Source organism: Coptis chinensis, chromosome 8 (genome assembly GCF_015680905.1).
Source record: "Coptis chinensis isolate HL-2020 chromosome 8, ASM1568090v1, whole genome shotgun sequence".
Taxonomy (NCBI): Eukaryota; Viridiplantae; Streptophyta; class Magnoliopsida; order Ranunculales; family Ranunculaceae; genus Coptis; species Coptis chinensis.
Window position 1 is genome coordinate 89511890 of NC_141463.1, and position 25290 is coordinate 89537179.

At 36.5% G+C, this 25290-nt stretch overlaps 2 protein-coding genes and 1 pseudogene across 2 annotated transcripts; all 3 read right to left on the minus strand.

The window, feature by feature from the left end:
- Nucleotides 1-3475: 3475 nt before the first annotated feature.
- On the minus strand, nucleotides 3476-19119 carry LOC147484128 (ARM repeat superfamily protein). Its single transcript, XM_086576799.1, is given in 19 exon segments — nucleotides 3476-4034; nucleotides 4115-4194; nucleotides 4323-4424; nucleotides 4509-4637; nucleotides 4750-4911; nucleotides 5039-5152; nucleotides 5913-5981; nucleotides 7013-7147; nucleotides 7236-7292; nucleotides 8120-8213; nucleotides 9258-9445; nucleotides 9568-9810; nucleotides 9962-10017; nucleotides 10020-10142; nucleotides 11269-11479; nucleotides 11915-12006; nucleotides 17414-17659; nucleotides 17909-18443; nucleotides 18526-19119. Coding segments are annotated over 19 exon segments (3537 nt in total). The 5' UTR covers nucleotides 19105-19119; the 3' UTR covers nucleotides 3476-3712.
- On the minus strand, nucleotides 15375-15942 carry LOC147484129 (protein TEEBE pseudogene; annotated as a pseudogene).
- A 1346-nt stretch (nucleotides 19120-20465) lies between the features above and the next one.
- LOC147484130 (protein TEEBE-like) lies at nucleotides 20466-24731 on the minus strand. Its single transcript, XM_086577143.1, has 3 exons — nucleotides 24433-24731; nucleotides 23293-23790; nucleotides 20466-21286 (listed from the first exon to the last, which is right to left on the minus strand). Exons 2-3 carry the CDS (start codon nucleotides 23645-23647, stop codon nucleotides 20763-20765), a joined length of 879 nt encoding a protein of 292 aa, XP_086433269.1. The 5' UTR covers nucleotides 23648-23790; nucleotides 24433-24731; the 3' UTR covers nucleotides 20466-20762.
- Between the last annotated feature and the right edge of the window lie 559 nt (nucleotides 24732-25290).

Here is a 25290-nt window from a genome sequence, read left to right on the forward strand (position 1 = left end):
AGTGGACACATTCTCAAATGCATGGCTTGTCCAGAAGATAGTGAAACAACATCACTCCAAATGAAAACGTAAAGAAAACAGAGAAAGAGAGAATCAGTAAATTACTTCGGACCATGTCGAATGCGCCCCTCTTTCTCCCCTTATAAACATCAGCATACACATCGGTCTCCACTATTGCAGCTTCAAGTCCACCAGCTTCAAGTCCACCATCTAGTTCCCTTTTGAACTGCATTAACTACGCTGCGCGTCTGAAGTACAGCAACTCTCCCTGAGCTAACATTGACCGCATAATTTTTGCGAATAACAGACAATACAGTAACTTTCCAAAAACTAGAAATGCATACGCATAAGGTTTGACCGAGCACGGAAAATTATCCGATTGAAAAAAAAGCCAGCAAACCTACCGTTGTTGCAGATGTTCCCACTTGAATCGCTAGAGATTTTTGAATCTCTTCCTTCAATCTTTGTCCAACAGCGTCACCTAACCAACGGGTTTCGAATAACTTTTGGTCCGATTTGGAAAGAGGCACCTCTACAACTAACATTAAATAACTAGCTAATGCAAATAGTGGGGATGAGTTCAACAGCATTTACAAACACATAATAGACAATATATTCTCTAACATTTATATCAAAATTCAATCAAAATCTATTACCTTTCATGTGAAGCATAGAAACATCCTCGTAGAACTTGTATGTATCAAAACGACATAACTATATAGACACTTAGATCATATAGATATAGTAGTATCAATTAATGGCTTAAGTGTTTAAGTAGTTAACTTCATCAGTCTATATTAAATTCTTAGTAGTCAACGCACTCTAGTTTTGTGAATTGAAATAAATACATAATTTTATTGATCTTTATTGTTTAGAGCTTCTGACCAAAAAAAAAAAAAAAAAAATTTGCATATTTTTTTTTTGGGGATGGGGTGGGGTGTGCACATAATCTCGCACCCCTTGGCTTAGAATCTTGGCTCCGTCCTTGAATTACTATAATGTCGGTTTTATCTATCAACTTTACCTCTTGACGACGGATTTCTTTGTGATTTGAAAACTGTATGAGGCAATCCTCGTACTAAATCGATTCGGATTCTGAACGTGAACACTTTCGCAGAATTGCAATAGTTGCTTTCTGAATGCATGATCGGCAGTGGGGTGGTGATTGCATTCATAGTGAAACTGGATCCATATCTTCTTGCACCATAAGCAAAACCCGAGCTTGAAAGGTTGGGCAAAATGATTTCGAGAATAAGCGTATCAAGGTTGATTGCTCTTTTGACGGTGTATTGTGGTGGGGAATCTTCAGAGCATTGGAATGTGAAAGCTGAACTGGTAGTGAAGCTTATAAAAATGAGGAAAACCAAGGTCTTGAAACCCATTCTAGATCTTCTTCTTCTTCTTTTTCAACTAATGAACTGAAGAAAGTTTTGTTAACGTGGTTTTCTGTTTGGTTTTTACCAAAAGCTCGACACGAGACTTGTTTATTAATTTAAAAAATAATGGGACTTGCCAATATTATACATATTAATTCAAACTAATGGGACCCTTGGTGATTCAAAACAAGTAACTCATTAGACATATACTAGCAAACTAGTAAACTAATGGGACCATTGGACAACATCTTCTATTTTTTATCAATACAAAATCCTATAAGCCTCACAAGGTCTCTTCACTGCAATCTCTCAACCGTTAGATAGCTTATCCGAAGAAATATACGTTAAATTTATCAATAAATTGTTTAATAACTTAAATAGAATTGACTTTAATTGAATAACTTAAAGATACAACTCCAAATAGAATTGCCCAAGTCTTTCAGTGAAGTTTTTTGTAGCTATTGAAATTGCATTGAAGTCTAATGATTGTAGTTATGAATTACTATTTGGGGTTGTATCTTTTGCCAAGTTAATCTTCCCATTTTATCATTGATTTTAATTAAATAATAATAATAATAAAAATCTCCAAATAAAAAAATTAAAAAAACATATGGATAATAATGAAAACCATACATAACTCACTAAGTCAAGTTGTCCAGTACGTTTCAAAATCAAATTACCTATTCGCTTATGCATACATATAACCAAAAAGCATACCGCCGTGATTATTAAAACAGTCGACCCAGCAACGATTAGTGCAATGATGTATGCATTGGGTCTCTTCTTACCTTATTAGGATAAAATGTAAACAACATGATTAGACAATCTCAACATACCACATATCAACAATGGGTAACTTTGGCAAAAGAAATATTCTAGAAAATAACATACCCTTTTTAATTTTTATAATTCTAAACAGTAAAATGGAATAACAAATGACATATAATAGCACTGTTAAGAAACATCATGGTAGGTGTGTTAACCAACCTACAAATGTACTTACAATATCGAGAAGTGTTAAGTTATCGAGATTTTCTGTTGTGTAGATTGTCATTTAAAGTCCAAACCAACAAGCTACAACATTAAATAACTAGCTAAGGCAAATAGTGGAGATGAGTCCAAGAGCATTTACAAACACATACTAGACAATATATTCTTTAACATTTATATCAAAATTCAATCAAAATATATTACAAGCATAAGAACATCCTCATAGAACTTGTATGTATCAAAATGAACTGAGCATCTAGGTAGAAGGATTTTGGCACATACTTTCCCTCCACAACTGGGAAGTGGATCAATCGGTTGTCCAAAACAATTACCACAAAATTGCGGTGATAGATCCTTTGAACAAGCTCTTCACTGAAGTCTAATTTGAAGCACTTTTGATGTTACCCTAACCACTATTGGAGGAATGTGATTGTCATTTTTAAATAAAGGTGTAAGAACGATTACATATTTGTAGATTTGTAGTAAACGATGTTCAAGAAATTTAACTAGACTTGGAACCTTAGCAGAACACGAAATTTGTTGTCCCAAATCCCTTATTGCTTGTAATGTCAATAAAAATTATTTTATTTTCCATAAATAAACTATATATTGTACATTGACTTTCCAACAATAACATGTTTTACTAAATGTACATAGATTGTTTTACGAGGTAAGTTGAAATAAATTTTATTTCTCTATAAAATTAATGTCATCAACTTTATTTATTATCTTAGAGTAATTATTTTATTTAATATGTTAACTTTATGTACTATGAATTTGTCAATGTATGTATATGGATTCTTATGCCCCTCAAAACTAAACTCTCTAGCCTCATAAAACATATCAGAATAGTTATATGAGGAATTAGGGATTTCATTATAGAGCCAGGCATATTCTTCTTTACTACCTCAATCTTATACAGTACATATCAACCAACACATTATTGGTAATTACAATAACTTCTCTTTGGTATGTGTCTTTCTTATCAAGTTTTATGCCTATACTATGATCTGGAAAATACTGTTTCATTCGGCAAATTTAAATCAACCATATCATTGATGTATAATTAGATTTATTAATTACTACTCTAGATACTCATCCCGAGGATATTTTGATGCATGAACACAATTGTAAAGTTTGTTTTGTTCATTTTAGAAGATAAGAGACTTGAAGTTCCTCTTGTCCATAGGAAGATGGTTACACAATACAGTGAATGATGTACATGGTTAAAAGTCTTAGAACAGAGCAAGTCTCACACCAGCATACGAAGAAAACTCTAGCATGTGCTCCAATGATTACAAAAGTTTATTGTACAAAATAATACACTGGCTAATCTTTGCTCTCACTCATCCACCCTTCCGAGGTATGTGGAATTTTGACTTGAAGGTATCTTTTCTACCAGTTGAGGGTCCTCTTTTACAGTCCTTTCTATTTAAAGGTTTTCTACTGCCTCCTGTCCGCCAGCCCTCTGGCGTGCCCAAATGTGGGATATTAGCTTTCCTCACAAATTGCCTTCCCTTGGCAATAGTAGTGGACTTGTTGGGCTCATCCGCAGTCCGCTTATTGAATTTGCGTTTCTTGCTTATCCTCTCCGTTCGAGTTGTGTTGGTTGCAGGTGAATTGGTTCCCTTGCCTTGGTTAGCAATCTCATGCCTCCTCTTTTTCTCCCTGTGCAAGAAATAAGTTGAGCAAGAATTAGATACACATTACTAGGCACTCCAAAATTTGGATTAACTAATATGTCAGACCTTTCCTCAAATGAAACTGCTAGTTTCGGCGTGGTATCAGAAGTTTCAGTTTCTTTAGAATTCATCTTGCTATGACGTTGCTACACAAAGAGATTCACAAATCACAATAAGGAATCAGCATTGAACTTTGGGCTAAGAAAAGTGTTTAATCAAGTTATCGTTGAGGCTGATATTTTAAAATATTGGAATAAGGGGAAAAAGTTGTCACCTCCTTGACAGTCTTCATAAAGCCTTTATATCGGTCTGGTACAAGTAACCCAACTGAAGCGTAACCACATTTTCTTATGATAATTTCAAATATGGTTGTCACCTGCATTATGCAATATAATCAACAACAAAACTGAAAACCTGTCAAACTTTAGAAAGTTTTGTTACAACTATTTCATATATATACCTTCAATCTGAAATGATTTCTTGAGACAGATGACCATGGAAGAATTCCATTAACAATTTCCGGAAGAAGATTTTGAAGGTCACTTCTTTGAACACAAGATACAAGAACTTTCACAAAGCCCAAAACAGCCTGGTACCAACATTTAAATTGTTACAGAACTTTCACAAAGATACACAACATTTAAATTGTGTCTAAGAAACATGTATATAACAAAATAAATTCCAAAACTTGGAGAACTCACTTTTATCACTTCCTTTGCTTTGCTTTGCAACAAAATCAAAACAGATGGAACCAGCTCTGGTACCAAGAAACAGAAACTACTATTTTTGTAAATCAACAATGAAAGTGCAGCAATTGCTGCACTCTTAATGGGAGGAGGTGCTTCAGAAAGATAGCCCAGTATCTAAAGAAAGGCAAAATATTAGAATGGTATTCTGAGAATATTGAGACACAAACATATAAAACATCAAATATCCAGAAATCACCACATACGTTTTTTAAATAATAAATAACAAATAGCAGTAAAATACCATATTGAACAATTCTTGATGAGGTGAGCCAGATATGGTCGAGGACAAGGCGTGCAAGCTATCACTTATGTTGAGAAGTACATCATAAGCCGCTTTTCTAGGCTCTTCATTGCACTGCAAACTCAAGATAAAAGCATTAGTAAAAACTCATTTAGCATGATTCATCAAGTTGGATATAATGGATGATAGTATAATTCATTAGTGTAAAATCATTTAGTGTGATAAATCAATTTGAGCAAGGACATTTATATCAATGCGGAAGTCAGAACTAGTAAGATATTTAGGTAGTGTAGATCGTGTCCTCCAAAGGATGGGCAAAGGAGAGCAGGATGTAATTAGAAAACAGAAGAATTATGTAAACAGAAATTAGGTAATAGAGTAAAGACGGCGTAGAATTCCAATGTACTGGAAGGGTTTAAATAATTATATACTTCACTTCTAGTTTGATCAGCTTTTTAGCAGGAATTCATGTGTGCAAAAATAGGCTAAAATCAGTCCTTTCACCGAAATTGCATTTATATGAAGATGCCAGGCGCCACGTTTTGTTGCTGACGTGATTTTCTTGTATGTGAATTTTGTTACACAAAGTAAAACTAGTAAGCAATTCATAGTTTGCATAGTAGAAATACATTTCAAATTCTACTTTTTATGGAAAACAAAATTTTGTGTAGTTTCTTCTAATTCATTAAGCTGTTTGGAGGTGTTCCTGTAGTATGTTGCCATGATCTAGCCGTGTCATGCTATGAAAATTAGAGTTTCTGCTATGAAAACAGTACATGAACTAGTTTTTCACTCCCACAAAAGACTAAGAGAACATAGACATAAAAGAACTAGGAAAAATGAAAAGAAATCATATAAAATTTTTAGTACTTACATCCTTCAATGCCAGTATAATCTCGTTGAGAATAAGAAAAGCATTTGCAGTTCTGTCCTCCAGATCACTCTGCAGAAAACCTTGAGTAGTTAAAATTAAGACAACACCTGAATCTAGCAAAGTACTCTATTCACAATGACATCAATGTTAAGAGCCTGAAACATCAATAGTGCTGCGGCTGGATACATTTATGGCATGAGATATTTTCTTCGAAATATTTAAAAGTAATGAATAACTAAATGGCTACATGCTTGACTGCAGGCACAAATTATGTATCATTAACAGTTCCTCTTGATGCATATCATCTCTTTGTGCACTGCAAATTTTTTCCTAAATAATGTTCTCATATGACAATACTATACAAGGTTGCAGTAAATATTAGAGTAAAGAGGGGCTTGAGATATCCTGGAGTTGAGCTGTCAAATGTGACAATTGGGTAAGCAGGTCCAAACTAGTTGTGATGTGGTATTCCACAATGAGGAGTCCCATGTCACCAAATCTTTGTCATCCTATACCAACCAAAACAAGATGGTACAACCAATCTTCAAACTCTCAAAGCCTAAAACCCAAAATTTTGAGTTCTTACACCACCCTTTTCTTTCACCAAGACCGCACACTGCTTTGAAAAAGTAGTGATATGCGGGAAACCTTGCATTGTTTGCATTCCTTAGAAGCGAATGTGCAACCACAAAACATAATAATAAAATATTTTTTTTAATTGCTTGATATCCATTGAAAGACCAATGCTGTGTTTGCCCAGAGTGGGAGAGTAACCTAATCAGATGCTTTCCCCTAAGAGACTAAAGTTCAGAGCATTTCTACAGCATAAATAAATTACAGTACTTGTAACCTAACAGCGGAAATTGCCATCTAACTGCCCAAACTACAAACTGAAGGTCTCCATGGCCTACTGGTCAAGATTTGGGAGGTTGGGCCCAAGGTCTTGGGTTGATTGCACCTTCACCAAGGAAGGGATTAGGGAAAAAAGTTCTTTGTTCTTAAAAAAAAAATCAACCACAGAAATAGTTATAAAGAACCTCACATTCTATCCCTAAAAATGGATAAAACAAATAGAAAATAAAATTGAGAAGTATTCTGACCTTCAACATATAAACCAATAAATTGTGGAAGCATGAAAATTGACACCTTAAAGTCATAATGTCCACAGGAGATTTTACACCATGCAATAAATCCATCATCTCATCAAATCGTGAAGAATAAAACCACTCGTGTTCCTGGAAAATACTATTTCAATGTCAAGTATTTGTTCAATGTCCTGACAAAAAAATTACACAGTATGGTAATCACAATGCCCACACAAACCTCAAAAATTCTGCTCAAAATCAAGAACGCTTCAGATTGACCAACTCCAGTAGTGGCCTGAAAACAAGAGGCAAGTGTCATAACTCATAACTCATAACTCATAACTCATAAGCATGTCTGTTTTCTAATCACATATTATTTGTTTATTTGTTCAAGGTTGCCCACCACATAATTAAAAACCTCATTCACTGAGATTACTCTTGGAAGGTCTGCCGTTATCTTTTTCATGAAACTGGGGTTAATTGGGTTGCTCCCTGGTTGGTGAAAGATCTCTTGGCATCCTTTTGAGGGTACATTCTTCAAGGTGGTGCAAACTGTGGAACATACTACCCTTTGTGATTATATGGGGTCTGTGACTAGAGAGGAATAGAAGACAATTTGAGGATAAAGCCCTAACTATGGAGCAGATAGTCATTTCAATCAAAGGTTTGGTGGCTCGCTGGGATTTGATTTGTGATGAGGGAGGGATACTCCTTTTGGTAATTTTTGTTTATATGGGACTCTCTTTTGGGTCATTCTCATTATCTCATATGGACACTTGATATACCCCACTACTTTCTGTATTATTTGGTTTTCCCGTTACTTTCTGTATTATTTGGTTTTCTTTTCTTTTTTCTCTTGAATCTTGATTTTATAGGATACCTCATCCTTAAACTTTCATACTATATATATTTGTTTGTTTGTTTGAAACGGGCAGACCCCAACCTGTTTTATTGCAAAATGTTAAACCTTACAAAGCCTCCCTAAGAGTTAGATCATTAAAGGGAGGCACATGCTGACTACAAGATAAACAGGCTTCAAGCCTAACAAACATGAGATCTCACTCCATAACACAAAGGACCTCAAGAAGAAGAAAGAATTGAGAAGGCCAGATCACATCTTACCTGCAATGTGGGCTTAATAAAGTTAAATATTGTGTCTATGAGATCTTCTTTAGCTCCTGCAATAAGCGAGTGTGCAAACTCCATTATCATCAACCTGTGATGAGTGGAAATTCTGTTATTCATAATTGTCTTATTAGGACATAATGAATGCTATGAGTTTAGATCAATCAAGATGATATAGTATGTAACTATGTACGGAAGTTATATATTTTGTTTCTACACAGTCCATTGTTGATGATTACTAGAAAAGCTTGTGCATTTTCTTACTAATTGGGCCTTGGAACTTAAATTTCCTTTTTGAAAATGCGTAGAGTTGTTGGAGCTCTTGGATAAAAAAATTATCTTATAGGCTTCCATATAGTGCATACAATCTTCAAACACTACATTTTCCATTCAGTCTTACAAAGATTAGGTGGAAATAAGTGATAATGGATGAAGCATTCTTGATTGCATTTGGGATCTCATTTCCTCCACTAATGGAATCCTACTTTTCAATCCCCGTGATCCTTACTATCATACATAAGCAGTCAGATGTTCTCTCCAACATGTTTTTGCACCATATTGAAAAACTAAGAATAAACTATATATCATAGTATTCAGACTACAACTTTTCTAGTGATCTTTGGAACTTTTCTTTCTTTTATTTGGTAACTTTTAGGGGTTTCAAAGGGATATAATTGGGAAGAATGGTTGTTCTTTGGGAAAATTGATCCCCAATAAATTTTGATTTTGGGCATTGTATGGAGCAGAACTTGCTCAGAGAAGATACATGATATGACTATTGAACTCTTCATAGGCAGCACTATGTTTAAAGTTTTAAGACTGTTGACATGACTTTAATGAAGTTTATGGCAGTTTAATGAGGTTGAAAATTAATCCTTCCATGGTTCTTTTTACTCCTTTCTTTCAGGGACATCTATTTCTTTCTCTTTCTTCTTTTCTTTCATCACAAAAGTTATTATCTTCATATTTTTATAGAAAAATATATTACTGAATTTAAAAAAAAAATTAAAAACAATTGAAACTTCAGTTTCACAATTCAACAACTAAAACAGTTGTCAAAACAGCTCAAAAAGAATAACAAAATAACACAAATGACGAGAAAACTTGTAAAATTACAGGAAAAAATCGCTTATACCTCTTTCCTTCTTGCTCTTCTTTCTCTGCATTTCCACCTAGATCTTTATCAACCAAAGTGCAACCATCACCCTCCACTTTTTCAGATTCACTCTCAATATCTATGACTCTAAACTTTTGCAATGATAAAATGAAAAGATTTTTCACTTTGGAACTCTCAGTGATAGATGCCAAACATCCAATAGCCTCCTGGAATGAAAAGGAAGAAATTGCAAATGATTTTCTACTTGAATATCAAAATATCCTTACTAGAAACAGAATCCACAACAAAGTAAGAATTATGCAAATCAGGAACCAAACTGCTCACAAACCTTTAAATATTTACGGTTCTTTGGAGGTGAGTTAAAGAATACGTCAGTGAGGGCCTGGAGAAGGTCCACAGAACAGGATGCCAAAGCCTGAATATTTCTGGTTGCGATTTCTTTCGAGTAGTGTGAGGGCACAGTTCTAAATTCTCCATTATGATCCTCTTCGGTGAAGGTAACCGAAGTCTTTATACAACCACTTACATTTTCGGTAGATGTAAGTATACTTGTATTTTGATTCACAAGTTCCTAAACATAATAACAAAGTCAGAACTGTGAGATGGAAGATGATATAAAGATCAGAGCATTATCATGACAAAGAACGGAGGAGAAACCGAGTCAGAACTATAGATAAGAACACGACTTCCTTTACCAAATATGTTCAGTAAAACCAACATACCTGCAAGGCTAAAGCTATATTTTCATGCATATGGCAATCCTCCTTGAGGAAAGCTTTAAAACTTTGGACAAAGTTTCAAAACATTGATGAGTATCAGTAGGATAGCGACAGAATGCAGGAAGCAAGTCCCAGAGACTACCGATACAAGCCTGGAGATCTTTCCGAAGGGATGACTTCTTAACTGAAGACAGCACATTGAGATATCAGATATGGTAATTTCCATGCATATTCTGACATGTGATCCAAAAAATCACATCCAAATTGCAAACAACTAACTAATAAAAGGGTAGGAGATGAAGTGCATCCTATAATAGTCATATACTGATACAATCCAACAAACTTACAAGGGTGCACCATCCAGTTAACATTATAAACAACTTCACAAATATTATACACAATACTCCCAAAAGAAGAAAAATGTCATCCACACAAAGCATGCTAGAATGCATAAATTTTACTTCAAGCAGAAATGTTAAGAGTAAAACTTCCTGATCTAATAAAACAAAATCTCTTGAATGACAAAGTTTATTTGGAAACCCTACCAGGTATAAGTTATTTTATGCTTTCAGGAAAGGTTGCATCTTAAAGTTTGAATTATGGCATAAAACAGTCTCTGAGAGCATGATCAAGCATGTATGCAACGTAATGAATGAAGAGTGTCAGAAAATCTCTGAAACACATTGGGACCAGAATTAAAGCTCTGATTTTATATGTTGATGTGTTGATGACATTTTCATAGTCCTTTAAACATTAGGGCATCACCAATGGGACCTTGATATGGACTGGGCAGACTCTATATTGGCCCCAGCCAAACTTACCATTTAAAACTGTCTCTATTTCTAGGACATTTATAGAGGTCCCAGTCCGTTTCTAGGAGAGATAACACCAAAATGGGTCATAATAATTTCAGTTGAGTGGTACCAACAAAGTCAAAATTGTCATATATTGGGAAATATCCTGGGTTCAAAACCATTATTTCACAAGAACAAATAAAAACAAAACAGTCCAAGGAGGCAGTTTTATCTCAAGGAAACCATTATCAAATAAAAACAAAACAGTCTAAAAGGCAATTTTATCTCACATAAAGCAAGGCTAGCTTATACTATTGTTGTGTTCACCTTTTACAAGTAAACATCTTTTGCATGACATATATACTTTTTAAATGCATAAAAGAAGAGAAAGATAATCGAAAAGAAATAAAATAAGAAGGAAAATGATTAAATGATTAAGGATAAAGTTATACAATAGGTCTGAGGTATACTGAAGCTAATCAGAAGAAAAGACATTTTCACGTTTGAGGTGGATACCTTTTCGGTGAGCTTGCTGGAGAGACTGCACTAGAGGCACAATATTATCCAAAAAATATTCAAGTGATGCTCCGGCCACATACTTCTTCAAAATTGGTACAAACCAAATGTTGGAACAAGTAAGCCTTTCTAGATCTAGAGAGACAGGAATCAAGATCAGCGTCTTCTCTGGTCCTATAGTCACGACAGCAGACCCGATGCATTCTTCAAGCTGCAGATGCCAATCAAAGTAAACCTTAACTGTCCCAAAGAAATAGAATATAATGTGATGCATGATGCATGAAGAGTTCAGGGAAAAGGCATAGTACAAAATTTTTAAATGCATAGAAAGACACATAATATTTGTCACCAATTGCAAAACAATATATTTCAAATACAAGGTTGAAAATAAATACAGAATCAAGACAACGAAAAAAAAAAGAGGCAAAATAGTTAATAGTATCATTTGAAATGGACAAGTGGCGCTAATATAAAAGATGAAGAACAATAAAAGGAGAAATTTTTTATTCCACAATGACTTCCCATGAATGAAAATTAATTAAAATATCTGAGTGCACACAGTCACAAAAAAAAAAAAAAAAAAAAAATCTTTCTTACTTTATTTACATATATTACTATTCATCAACACACTGAAAAATGGTCTTACATGCTTTGTTTCCATCACATCTCTTTTTGCAAGCATCATCAAACCCGCAAGTTTAAGCAGAATACCATTCATATAGATGCAAGAGTGCTCTCCTGCAAAGCAAGTAATATTCATCAGACAACCTTGTTAAATGGAGAACAACATTGATTGAGTAACCTACAGCCGTACATGTGAAGAACAGATTAACCATTTTTTCTTCTGGTTACCATGATAGTTATCAAGAGATAATAGGAGGTAGAGGATGTCTACTTTCGAAGGGGAAATAATAAAGATAGCAAAAGTAAATCTAGCTATCACATCCAAATAAGGGGAAAAAAATTGTTGGGCCAAAAGTACAAAGAAAACATTTTAAAAATCTTCAGGAAAACTCCACTGCCTTGGGGGGGGGTCTACTATTGCAGTCTTTTCCAACACCCGATATAGGCCTATTTGTTCAGTTAATCACCAAAGATGAGGAAAACCACTCTGAATGAGACCCCCCTCCCTGGCCTTGATTCTTTTCCATAATCCGGAAGCCTGCCATAGCAGAGAAGCAGGGTAGTTACAATGGAAAGATCCAATGGAGGAGATGAGATTCACCTATAGCCCCACCCACCCCCACAAAGAAAAACTACTAAAAGTAAATGATTGAAACACACACACGTGGCATAGGCTCCAAATAGTAGTCTTTGTATCATTGATATTCTTATCACAACATAAAGAATAGTAATGAAGACAGGAGAACTTCAATCAATGAAGAAGCTACAATGTCAATAAAATGGAATTATGCATTGTTGAGATAACAAACCAAGCTTGAGGAACAAAAGCGATATGACGGCTAACATGTGCTCATTTGGAACTCCATTCAATGTACAAAGATGTTTTTCAAACACAGCACAAGTAGACTTGATTGCCAGAGATTCTTCTGTGGTCATAAATTCCTCATCATGTTCTTGATGCTCACTGCTCAAAGTACTTCCATCCATATGTTTGTTGACCATTTCTTTCAAAATACTCGCAGCTTGTGAGGCAACAGAATCAAAACTCAGAAGACCTATCAATATGAAGTGGGAACAAGTGGGTGAATGAAAAGATTGCAAAAGATATTATTCTTTACCAAAAATAAAAAAAATGTTACACTATAATAAGAGTTGTTTGACTTGATTGTAGACAGATAGCACATTTCAATATGCTCGCAAGCAGTGCAGCAATGTTCATAATATTCATAAACAGTGCATTTAAGGAAATTCCAAAAACTTGACAATCTACAGGTTTTACAATAGAAAATTAGAGACAGCATACCTGCTATGGAAACAAATACCAGAGGAAGATTCCTGATACACACGCTTGGTTCTCTACCATGAAGTTTACTCATAACAACTTTCAACAGCCTCGACGCAAACATGACACTGTCCATGGGATTCTTCTGACCGGAAGACACATATGATGCGAGTGAGACAATTATTTTGTCTGCATCTGGAACAATAACTTCTACTTTTGAAGACTCAAAAAACACTTCAAGGATATTAAATATGTGCCTTGTGACAGGTGAGAACTGGCATGTCAAAAGCTTATACAGATCAGACAATATTATCTGACTAGTTTTCTTCGATAGGTATGGGGCAATAAGCTTCACTGAATTTAGCATATGAAAAACCTCCAAGTGCTCAGGTTCTGAAAGCATTTCATCATCAATAGACCTTTTTACATTTAACTCAATTAAACGAGGCATATAACTTTTGAACAAAGATAGGAACAGTTTGCTTGCTTCCTTAACAACAGAACCAGGAAACGCCTTAAAGACCATCTCAATACACACTTGGGCACATTTTCTAACCTGCAAATATGAAGAAAACTAAATATAATTACCCAGTCAAATTAATTGCTCTCCCAATTACCAAAACCAGTAAATGTGTTACCTTTGGGCGCTTATCAATCGAGAATCTCAATATGATATCGAACGGCACTTTTATCCTACTCCAATCTTTCAAATCACAAAACAAAACCAAACTCCCTAAACACTTAATAACAGACCTTATTAAAGTAGCATTATTCCCATCTTGTTTCTTCATCAATAAAACAAGAACATCAACAGCATTGGCCGCTTTATTCATCGGTAAAGCTTCTTTAGGAATAAGAGGAAGTAAAATGGATAAAAAAGAAGCAAGAGGTGAAACTGAATCAAAGCCTGGTAAAGTTTGACAAGTAGAAGAAGAGTAGTCTATAATAGCATCATTAATGGATGAGATTGTTGCAGCGAAATAAGAAAGTGGTGTGAATGGGAGTTTTTCTTCTTGTAGAATGGTTTTCATGGCGGCTGCTGATGCACAGAGATGAATGTGTTGTGAAGCTGATGATTTGTTGTAACGTTCCATTAAGGTTTGGCAAATATCTTTGTTTTCTTCTAATGTAGTTTCTTCAATAATCATCTTCTCTTCTTCTTCTTCTTCTTGTTGTTGTTGGTGGTGGTCTACTTTCATGGTTTTTTTAGCTTTTTTCTTCATTGTTTGGGGTTTTAGAGTTTTGAGGGTTTAACTCGTTTTGTCTTTAGAAATTTTTACAAACAGACGAAACTGCCCCTGGGTATTCTTCTTCTATACTTGACATGTATTTAGGTTTATTTCATAAGTTTATATATAATAAAGGTCTGTTTAGTTAGCTACTAGTTTTAGTGTTACATTGTTTCTTCAACCTAGTTACTCGGCCTGCAGCTACTTACTACTAGTATACTGCATGGCAGTGGAACTTGGTTTTCGGGGAGAGAGAGTTGGGTGATGGGGGAGAGAGAGATGGGTGAAGGAGAAAGGGTATTACCTAAGAAAAAATGAGAGAGAAGTGGAGGAAAACAGACCAACTTGGTTTTGTCCAAGATACCCCCTTCGCCAACATCGTTTGCTTGCTAATACTTGATTAAGGCATTAAGGCAAGGCAGATGATCACTAGTTACACTGTACCAAGGGGATGGATTCAATAACTCTTTCATCTATATCAATAACTGTATCTTTTCACAGATTACTACCCACTGCATAGAAAAGCACTGACTGATCTCTAAACCACCTATCCTAATGGCAGCAAGCTAGCTCCACGCATATTGGACTTGAATGTCAAATTCGGGATGATTACGACATGGTTAACAGCAATTTGGCTAACTCCAACTTACCAAGGCAATGCAAGGCAGATGATCACTAGGGAGCTTGGATGTTTAGAAACATCCACAGACCTTTGGTTGGGGGTTACTGCAGCCGTGTCAGATAAATCCAGTTCCATTCTCACTGATTGCACAAAACACACAGCACAGAAATAAAAAAGAAAACAATCCAATATTATTACTAGCATTGGATACAAAACATTGAAATAATTCTCAACTGTCGTAGAATGATTTAAGCTTCTACAAGTGAAAGAACAAGGTGAAAATTTGGAACAAAGGTGAAATTAAAGCTCTCCATACATGATTAGAGCACTTGGAAGTAACTATAACTAAAGGACATAATAGTTCTCGAATGGTTCAGACTCTAAAGACAAATTTAACTCAGCGGCCATGCCTACAGCCGAATTTACAAACACTCGTTGCAAGAACCCTATATAGTTCAAATACTAGGTGACAAACTGACCATACAGCTTATTTTCTAGAAACAGATAAGACAACCTGATCTAAGATTGGACCACAGAGCGCACCGAAGTCATCAACTTTTGTGTGGTAAAATGTACTGTAGAATGTAATCCTTGTTCTGCTTGAAGTTGCTTTGAACTTCAAGTTAACTGTCTTGAATGTACCCTTTCCCTGTGATGTGAATGGGACTTTTAGGGTGTCTCTACCAGCAAATGCTTCTACCATCATGGCACCATGACACCCATTCTTTGCATCTCCTACAGAGAACGTGAGCTTGTAGAGTTTGTTGGGAACTGTCCTAACAACTTGAGCTATTGCACTCTCTCTCCCAGCAAGAAGTTCAACGGCAGCAAGTCCAAATGGGACATTAAAGTGCTTAGAGTCGACATATTTTACAGCTTTCAGAGACTCAATGATCCAACCAGGTAAGGGAGATGTGACGCCCCTCCTGTTTTGGTGGGAGGAGCACGCCCTGGGTGGCATTTTTGAATAGATGGGGACCCTCTTCGAAACCACCATTCTTAATAAAGTTAACTGCAATAAAATTATTAATCAGAACTAGTAAAAACCTTGTGATTCTTGAACGGTAGAAACCAAAAATAAGCAATATGTTTTGATATATAGGACTCAAATTCAGAAACTGAAGCTGTAGACACAAAAGAATGGTTTACATCAAACTATGGATAATGCTCAACAGAGATGCAATTTTTTCCAATCATTTTTACTAAACAATGTCAGTAGTATACATTCTCTACCACAGAAGTCTTTAAAGCAGGGAGTATAGATCCATCATCCAGATCTATAAGCATCCTTAAATCTTGGGCAGCATTGAGAGCCTATTCTCTCATTAGAGATCACATGGTCCATAAACCATCTTAAATGATCCAACCACGGATTTAACAATTTTAAAAATGACAGGATTTACATTTGTTTAACCCTAATGTGTCACATGGTCCATAAACCATCTTAAATGATCCAACCACGGATTTAACAGTTTAACATATCTTTGCCGAACGTAAGCATCCTTGGCCAGCACCCCCAATCATTCCTATTTCCTCCATAATAAAACTCAAGTTTGGACATCCCTTTCCAAATCCATATTTGGCCCTATATAACACTAACAGCTAGTATATAGTTTACCATTTGGGCATTTAGTGTGTACTTAGTCTGAATAATCCAAATCTTTGGTGAACCTAGACCAGTCAACTAGATATAAGTTGTTCATAACATTAAAAGATAGTTGTTTTCAATGTGGAACCAATTTATGATCCAGACGTGCTAATATTCAGGATCCCAGATGAAATACTAGGAGTTTTAGATCAGAGATCAATCAATAATTCACAAGTAAACAACTTAATGTAAAATTTATACCTCTTGTTGGCCTGGGAGGGAAGAGTTCTTTTATGGCAACCACATCAATGAGAGGACCACAAGCAGGATCCTCTTGAACACCTGGGTTGTGGAATGTCACCTTGGCGAACTTAGACGTAGCCCTGAATCCAAAAGCATAAAGGTCACCACCATTGGTGCTATAGAGTGTTTGAAGAGGTAGATCTCCGGATTGGGGAGGAACAGAGACTCTCAACACTTCATCCTGAGCACAAGTTCTTGAAGCACCAAATGTGAGGGAGTAAAGGGGTAGCACAATGGAAAGATCCAATGGAGGAGATGAGATTCACCTATAACCCCACCCACCCCCACATAAAAAAAAAATACTAAAAGTAAATGATTGAAACACACACACACACGTGGCATAGGCTCCAAATAGTAGTCTTTGTATCATTGATATTCTCCATATCATCACAGCATAAAGAATAGTAATGAAGACAGAGGAGAACTTCAATCAATGAAGAAGCTACAACATCAATAAAATGGAATTATGCATTGTTGAGGTAACAATCATAACATACCAAGCTTGAGGAACAAAAGCGATATGACGGCTAACATTTGCTCATTTGGAACTCCGTTCAATGTACAAAGATGTTTTTCAAACACAGCGCAAGTAGACTTGATTGCCAGAGATTCTTCTGTGGTCATAAATTCCTCGTCATGTTCTTGATGCTCACTGCTCAAAGTACTTCTATCCATATGTTCGTTGATCATTTCTTTCAAAATACTCGCAGCTTGTGAGGCAACAGAATCAAAACTCAGAAGACCTATCAATATGAAGTGGGAACAACTGGGTGAATGAAAAGATTGCAAAAGATATTATTCTTTACCAAAAATAAAAAAAAATGCTACACTATAATAAGAGTTGTTTGACATGATTGTAGAGAGATAGCACATTTCAATATGCTCGCAAGCAGTGCAGTAATGTTCATAATATTCATAAACAGTGCAATTAAGGAAATTCCAAAAACTTGACAATCTACGGGTTTTACAATAGAAAATTAGAGACAGCATACCTGCTATGGAAACAAATACCAGAGGAAGATTCCTGATACACACGCTTGGTTCTCTACCATGAAGTTTACTCATAACAACTTTCAACAGCCTCGACGCAAACATGACACTGTCCATGGGATTCTTCTGACCGGAAGACACATATGATGCGAGTGAGACAATTATTTTGTCTGCATCTGGAACAATAACTTCTACTTTTGAAGACTCAAAAAACACTTCAAGGATATTAAATATGTGCCTTGTGACAGGTGAGAACTGGCATGTCAAAAGCTTATACAGATCAGACAATATTATCTGACTAGTTTTCTTCGATAGGTATGGGGCAATAAGCTTCACTGCATTTAGCATATGAAAAATCTCCAAGTGCCCAGGTTCTGAAAGCACTTCATCATGTATAGACCTTGAATCATTTAACTCAATTAAACGAGGCATATAACTTTTGAACAAAGATAGGAACAGTTTGCTTGCTTCCTTAACAACAGAACCAGGAAACAACTTGAAGACCATCTCAATACACACTTGGGCACATTTTCTAACCTGCAAATATGAAGAAAACTAAATATAATTACCCAGTCAAATTAATTGCTCTCCCAATTACCAAAACCAGTAAATGTGTTACCTTTGGGCGCTTATCAATCGAGAATCTCAATATGATCTCGAATGGCACTTTTATCCTACTCCAATCTTTCAAATCACAAAACAAAACCAAACTCCCTAAACACTTAATAACAGACCTTATTAAAGTAGCATTATTCCCATCTTGTTTCTTCATCAATAAAACAAGAACATCAACAGCATCGGCCGCTTTATTCATCGGTAAGGATTCTTTAGGAATAAGAGGAAGTAAAATGGATAAAAAAGAAGCAAGAGGTGAAACTGAATCAAAGTCTGGTAAAGTTTGAGAAGTAGAAGAAGAGTAGTCTATAATAGCATCATTAATGGATGAGATTGTTGCAGCAAAATAAGAAAGTGGTGTGAATGGGAGATTTTCTTCTTGTAGAATGGTTTTCATGGCGGCTGCTGATGCACAGAGATGAATGTGTTGTGAAGCTGATGATTTGTTGTAACGTTCCATTAAGGTTTGGCAAATATCTTTGTTTTCTTCTAATGCAGTTTCTTCAATAATCATCTTCTCTTCTTCTTCTTCTTCTTCTTCTTGTTGGTCTACTTTCATGGCTTTTTTAGCTTTTTTCTTCATTGTTTGGGGTTTTAGAGTTTTGAGGGTTTAACTCGTTTTGTCTTCAGAAATTTTTACAAACAGACGAAACTGCCCCTGGGTATTCTTCTTCTATACTTGACATGTATTTAGGTTTATTTCATAAGTTTATATATAATAAAGGTCTGTTTAGAGCATCTCTAGGTGGACGTATCCGTGGTCGCATTCTTCAAATTTGAATAAATGCGTCGGAATTTCCCGGAATTCCAACTCTAGGTGGTCGTGATTCGTGGTCGTGATAACCGCGTCTGTTAAAGATTCTTGTTCGCGAATCTGAGGTTTGGATGCGGACGCGGAGTTTAATAATAGTAATGTCGCGCCGGTACTAATGTCGCCCAAGTTTTTTTTGACTTTGACCAACACCACGCCAAGAGTATCGGGCGCCGCCACCACTACTAATGTCGCAAGTTTTTTTTTTTACTTTTTCAATTTGACGCCGATTGGGAATGTCGCGTGAGTTTTTTGAACTTGGGGCTTAATAGTTGTAATGTCGCTACGACAACGATAATCTTGGCGCTGCGTGCCAATACTAATGTCGCAAGCAGGTCATCTCCAATGAATTTTATGACCATTTAATTTCGTAACCACCTAGAGTTGGTCGAAATTTGCTATCAGATTTTGTGGTAGCATTCTTCAAATTTGAAGAGTATGCTACCACCACCTAGAGATGCTCTTAGTTAGCTACTAGTTTTAGTGTTACATTGTTTCTTCAACCTAGTTACTCGGCCTGCACCTACTTACTATTAGTATACTGCATGGCAGTGGGGAGTGAGCGGAGCTGCGGGGAGAGAGAGAGTTGGGTGATGCGGGGGAGAGAGAGATCGGTGAAGGAGAAAGGGTATTGGGGGCGAAGAAAAAATGAGAGAGAAGTGGAGGACAGACAGACCAACTTGGTTTTTGTCCGCATACCCCCCTTCTGCCAACATCATTCGCTCCGCTTACTTGATTAAGGCATTAAGGCAAGGCAGATGATCACTAGTTACATTGTACCAAGGGGATGGATTCAATAACTCTTTCATCTCGTCGTCAACGTAACTGTATCTTTTTCACAGATTACTACCCACTGCATAGAAAAGCACTGACTGATCTCTAAACCACCTATCGTAATGGCAGCAAGCTAGCTCCACGCATATTGGACTTGAATGTCAAACTTGGGATGATTACGACATGGTTAACAGCACCCCTGCAGGCCCTGCTCCAACTTACCAAGGCAATGCAAGGCAGATGATAACTAGGGAGCTTGGGTGTTTAGAACATCCACAGACCTTGGGGGTTACTGTAGCCGTGTCAGATAAATCCAGTTCCATTCTCACTGATTGCACAAAACACACGGCACAGAAATAAAAAAGAAAACAATCCAATATTATTACTAGCATTGGATACAAAACATTGAAATAATTCTCAACTGTCGTAGAATGATTTAAGCTTTCTATAAGTGAAAGAACAAGGTGAAATTAAAGCTCTCCATACATGATTAGAGCACTTGAAGTAACTATAACTACAGGACATAATAGTTCTCGAATGGTTCAGACTCTAAAGACAAATTTAACTCAGCGGCCATGCCTACAGCCGAATTTACAAACACTCATTGCAAGAACCCTATATAGTTCAAATACTAGGTGACAAACTGACCATACAGCTTATTTTCTAGAAACAGATAAGACAACCTGATCTAAGATTGGACCACAGAGCGCACCGAAGTCATCAACTTTTGTGTGGTAAAATGTACTGTAGAATGTAATCCTTGTTCTGCTTGAAGTTGCTTTGAACTTCAAGTTAACTGTCTTGAATGTACCCTTTCCCTGTGATGTGAATGGGACTTTTAGGGTGTCTCTACCAGCAAATGCTTCTACCATCATGGAACCATGACACCCATTCTTTGCATCTCCTACAGAGAACGTGAGCTTGTAGAGTTTGTTGGGAACTGTCCTAACAACTTGAGCTATTGCACTCTCTCTCCCAGCAAGAAGTTCAACGGCAGCAAGTCCAAATGGGACATTAAAGTGCTTAGAGTCGACATATTTTACAGCTTTCAGAGACTCAATGATCCAACCAGGTAAGGGAGATGTGACGTCCTCCTGTTTTGGTGGGAGGAGCACGCCCTGGGTCGCATTTTTGAATAGATGGGGACCCTCTTCGAAACCACCATTCTTAATAAAGTTAACTGCAATAAAATTATTAATCAGAACTAGTAAAAACCTTGTGATTCTTGAACGGTAGAAACCAAAAATAAGCAATATGTTTTGATATATAGGACTCAAATTCAGAAACTGAAGCTGTAGACACAAAAGAATGGTTTACATCAAACTATGGATAATGCTCAACAGAGATGCAATTTTTTCCAATCATTTTTACTAAACAATGTCAGTAGTAGGGATGTCCATTCTGCCCAAAACCCGAAACCCGCCCAAAACCCGAAAAAAAACCCAAACCGAACCCTGCCCGAGCCCGACAAAACCCGAACCCGAACCCAGACCGAAATACATAGGGTCGGGTTTGGTCACACTATCTAAACCCGGACCGACCCGAACCCGACCCGATAATTTGGCCCTAAACCCGTTAAAAGGGTTAAAAAGCCCGAAACCATATCCAGACCGAACCCGAACCCAAAACCCAGTTATATAGGGTAAAAATGCCCGACCAAAACCCGAACCCGAACCAGACCATAATTCCCAACAACTATATTTTCATTTATTATCTATTTATCTTCAACAAACTTTTAGTCTTTTGCTCATTACTATTTACTTTTGGTCTTCAAGACAAATTACCTTTGACCGTACCCTTACTACTCTTCTCTCTCTTCCCTCCAACAACTCTCCAAGAACAAGACAACCCAATCACACGTTCATGATGAAGAGATTGGTGGGTTTGATGGTGCTGCTAAGTTTGCATTCACTCAGAAAATTTGCAGCACCTCCTCAAATATCTCTTTCTAAATGTGGTCACCAAGGCTGAAAGCAAATCAATAGTCGGATTCACACCACCACAAGAAACTAAACTCCCAAAAGCCATCAATCTTATTGTCAAATCAACAGTCGATTCACACCACCACAAGAAGTTTTAAACTCCCAAAACCATCAATCTTATTGAGTTATTGTCTGGAATGGAATTGCTTTGCTTTCTACTTTTTTTTTTGCTTTTCAAAAATGCAATCATGTGTGTTTTGAATCTTTCATGATTTGTTGGGTGGCTTTACGATGTTAAAAGTTAAACGAGATCAAATCCAATAAAAGTTAAGATGGCTTTTGATTAATTAGATGAAAAAGAGGTTTTTTCTTGAGATCTAATAACTGAAAATGGCGTTCCTGATGAAGAGATTTAATATTCTTTTATTTCATATATTTCGGGTTTTACCATACCCGAAACCCGAACCCGAACCCGACGGGTACCCAAAATATAGGGTTAGGGTAGGGTTTGGTCACATGTATCCAACAAATACCCGAACCCGAACCCGACCCGCAAAGAATAGGGCCGGGCCCGGGTAACCCGATACCCGTTCAAAACCTGAAAAACCGGGTTCGGGCCGGGTCGGGTACCCGTTTGGACATCCCTAGTCAGTAGTATACATTCTCTACCACAGAAGTCTTTAAAGCAGGGAGTATAGATCTTGGGAAGCATTGAGAACCTATTCTCTCATTAGAGATCACATGGTCCATAAACCATCTTAAATGATCCAACCACGGATTTAACAATTTTAAAAATGACAGGATTTACATTTGTTTAACCCTAATGTGTCACATGGTCCATAAACCATCTTAAATGATCCAACCACGGATTTAACAGTTTAACATATCTTTGCCGAACATAAGCATCCTTGGCCAGCACCCCCAATCATTCCTATTTCCTCCATAATAAAACTCAAGTTTGGACATCCCTTTCCAAATCCATATTTGGCCCTATATAACACTAACAGCTAGTATATAGTTTACCATTTGGGCATTTAGTGTGTACTTAGTCTGAATAATCCAAATCTTTGGTGAACCTAGACCAGTCAACTAGATATAAGTTGTTCATAACATTAAAAGATAGTTGTTTTCAATGTGGAACCAATTTATGATCATTTAGGATCCAGACGTGCTAATATTCAGGATCCCAGATGAAATACTAGGAGTTTTAGATCAGAGATCAATCAATAATTCACAAGTAAACAACTTAATGTAAAATTTATACCTCTTGTTGGCCTGGGAGGGAAGAGTTCTTTTATGGCAACCACATCAATGAGAGGACCACAAGCAGGATCCTCTTGAACACCTGGGTTGTGGAATGTCACCTTGGCGAACTTAGACGTAGCCCTGAATCCAAAAGCATAAAGGTCACCACCATTGGTGCTATAGAGAGTTTGAAGAGGTAGATCTCCGTATTGGGGAGGAACAGAAACTCTCAACACTTCATCCTGAGCACAAGTTCTTGAAGCACCAAATGTGAGGGAGTAAAGGGAGCCTGGTTTCACTGATATGGTTTGGGAAACTGAGGCCTCATTCCCAAGCCTTACAGCATGGACACCATGTGCCACGGCGAAAAACATTCCCCCGGGTTGTGGTCCTCCATGGATGTACTCAACAAGGCCATTGATCTCCCAATTTGGTAACGAGTTCTTTCCCACAATAACTGTTTTCTTGAGGTCAGATGGCTTAGGCCCTAGTTCAAAGTTACCATTTGGGAGAAATCCTGAAAAGATACATGCAAAATGAGGAACAATGAGAGACAACTACGATATCACTCAAAACAATTGAAAGTGAAGCAACTAAAAGAACACCTAAATGCATAAATCAAATAGGAAGAGAAGGGTTTGTCATCAGTATCACTATTCACTACTAACAAAAGCAAAACACAAACTTTTCAAAACAGATTAGAACATTCATTGATTCAATGCATCCTTAAAAATGTGTTCTTTTAAGCTTTATAAACAGATCCAAACACTACAAAATAGCTAAATGCACACAAGAGTGAGTGGAAAACAAGATAAAGCCCAACACTTGAAAACAGATTAGGATACCAAAATGCACCAAAGAGAAGAAACAGAAAACACCCAAGTCCTTGAAACACTCACTAAAAATGTGTTCTTTTAAGTATACCGAACTTTATAAACAGATCCAAACACTAAAAAAGAGCTAAATGCACACAAGAGTGAGGAGAAAACAAGATAAAGCCCAACTTGAAAACATATTAGGATACCAAAATGCACCAAAGAGAAGAAACAGAAAACACCCAAGTCATTGAAACACTCACTACTCAGAACAAGTATCAAACTAAACATTCTAGCTAGAAAGTTGAAATAAAACAATGTGCAGAGGTGAATGTGAATGTTACCATCTAATGGAAGTTCAGCAGCAAAAGCAGGAATACTGAAGAGTGAGGAGCAAAGTAGCAAAAAGTTAATACCACCTCCATTTCAACACAAGCTATGGAATGTGTGTATGGAGTATGGACTATGGAATGAACCAATATTTATATTGGAAAAAAAAAAGATGATACGTGATAAGTGATAAATTCCATAAATCACGTTAATGATACATGGAAAATGGCAGGGATTTGTCTGTTTGTCTCAGTTTTTTCAAACCTACTATTCATTATACTAGGAAAAAGTTATAAATTGCACCACCCACCCATGTTCTTTATCCCAAGCAGCATAAAAACATTTCATGTTACTATGAGGTGTGCACGTGGGTCTTTAAATATCTGTTTCATGTGTTGGTTACTTCTTTATTTTGTTTTTGTTACTGCCTTACCGGTCTATTAATAGAGCATGGTGCATATGAAGCAGAATTCATGCACCAGTGTATATTGCTAAGAATAATTCTAATCGAGAGGTGCTAAATTGTGCTGCTAAAAATGTTATATAGGTTTTTTAGTTTGTCCAGTTAAATTTGGCTCTCCAAAATCAAAAACCAATCTAATTGTATTTTTTGTTTTGAAGTGATAAATGATACGAACGGCATAGTTTATGCCGTCCGTCCATTATTTTTTAAATTTTTTTTGAACGTACGGTACAGTTTCTGCCGTCAGAGAAAATTTAATACATGGTGCTAGCGAAGGTCTTAAGTTTGACTGGATTTTTTACTTTTTTCAAATTTAAGACCCTTTTAGCAACCCTATTGGAATGACATTTTTGTGGTTGGAGTACTATATTTACCTTTAGCATCCCATATAGCCCTCTATTGAACTTGA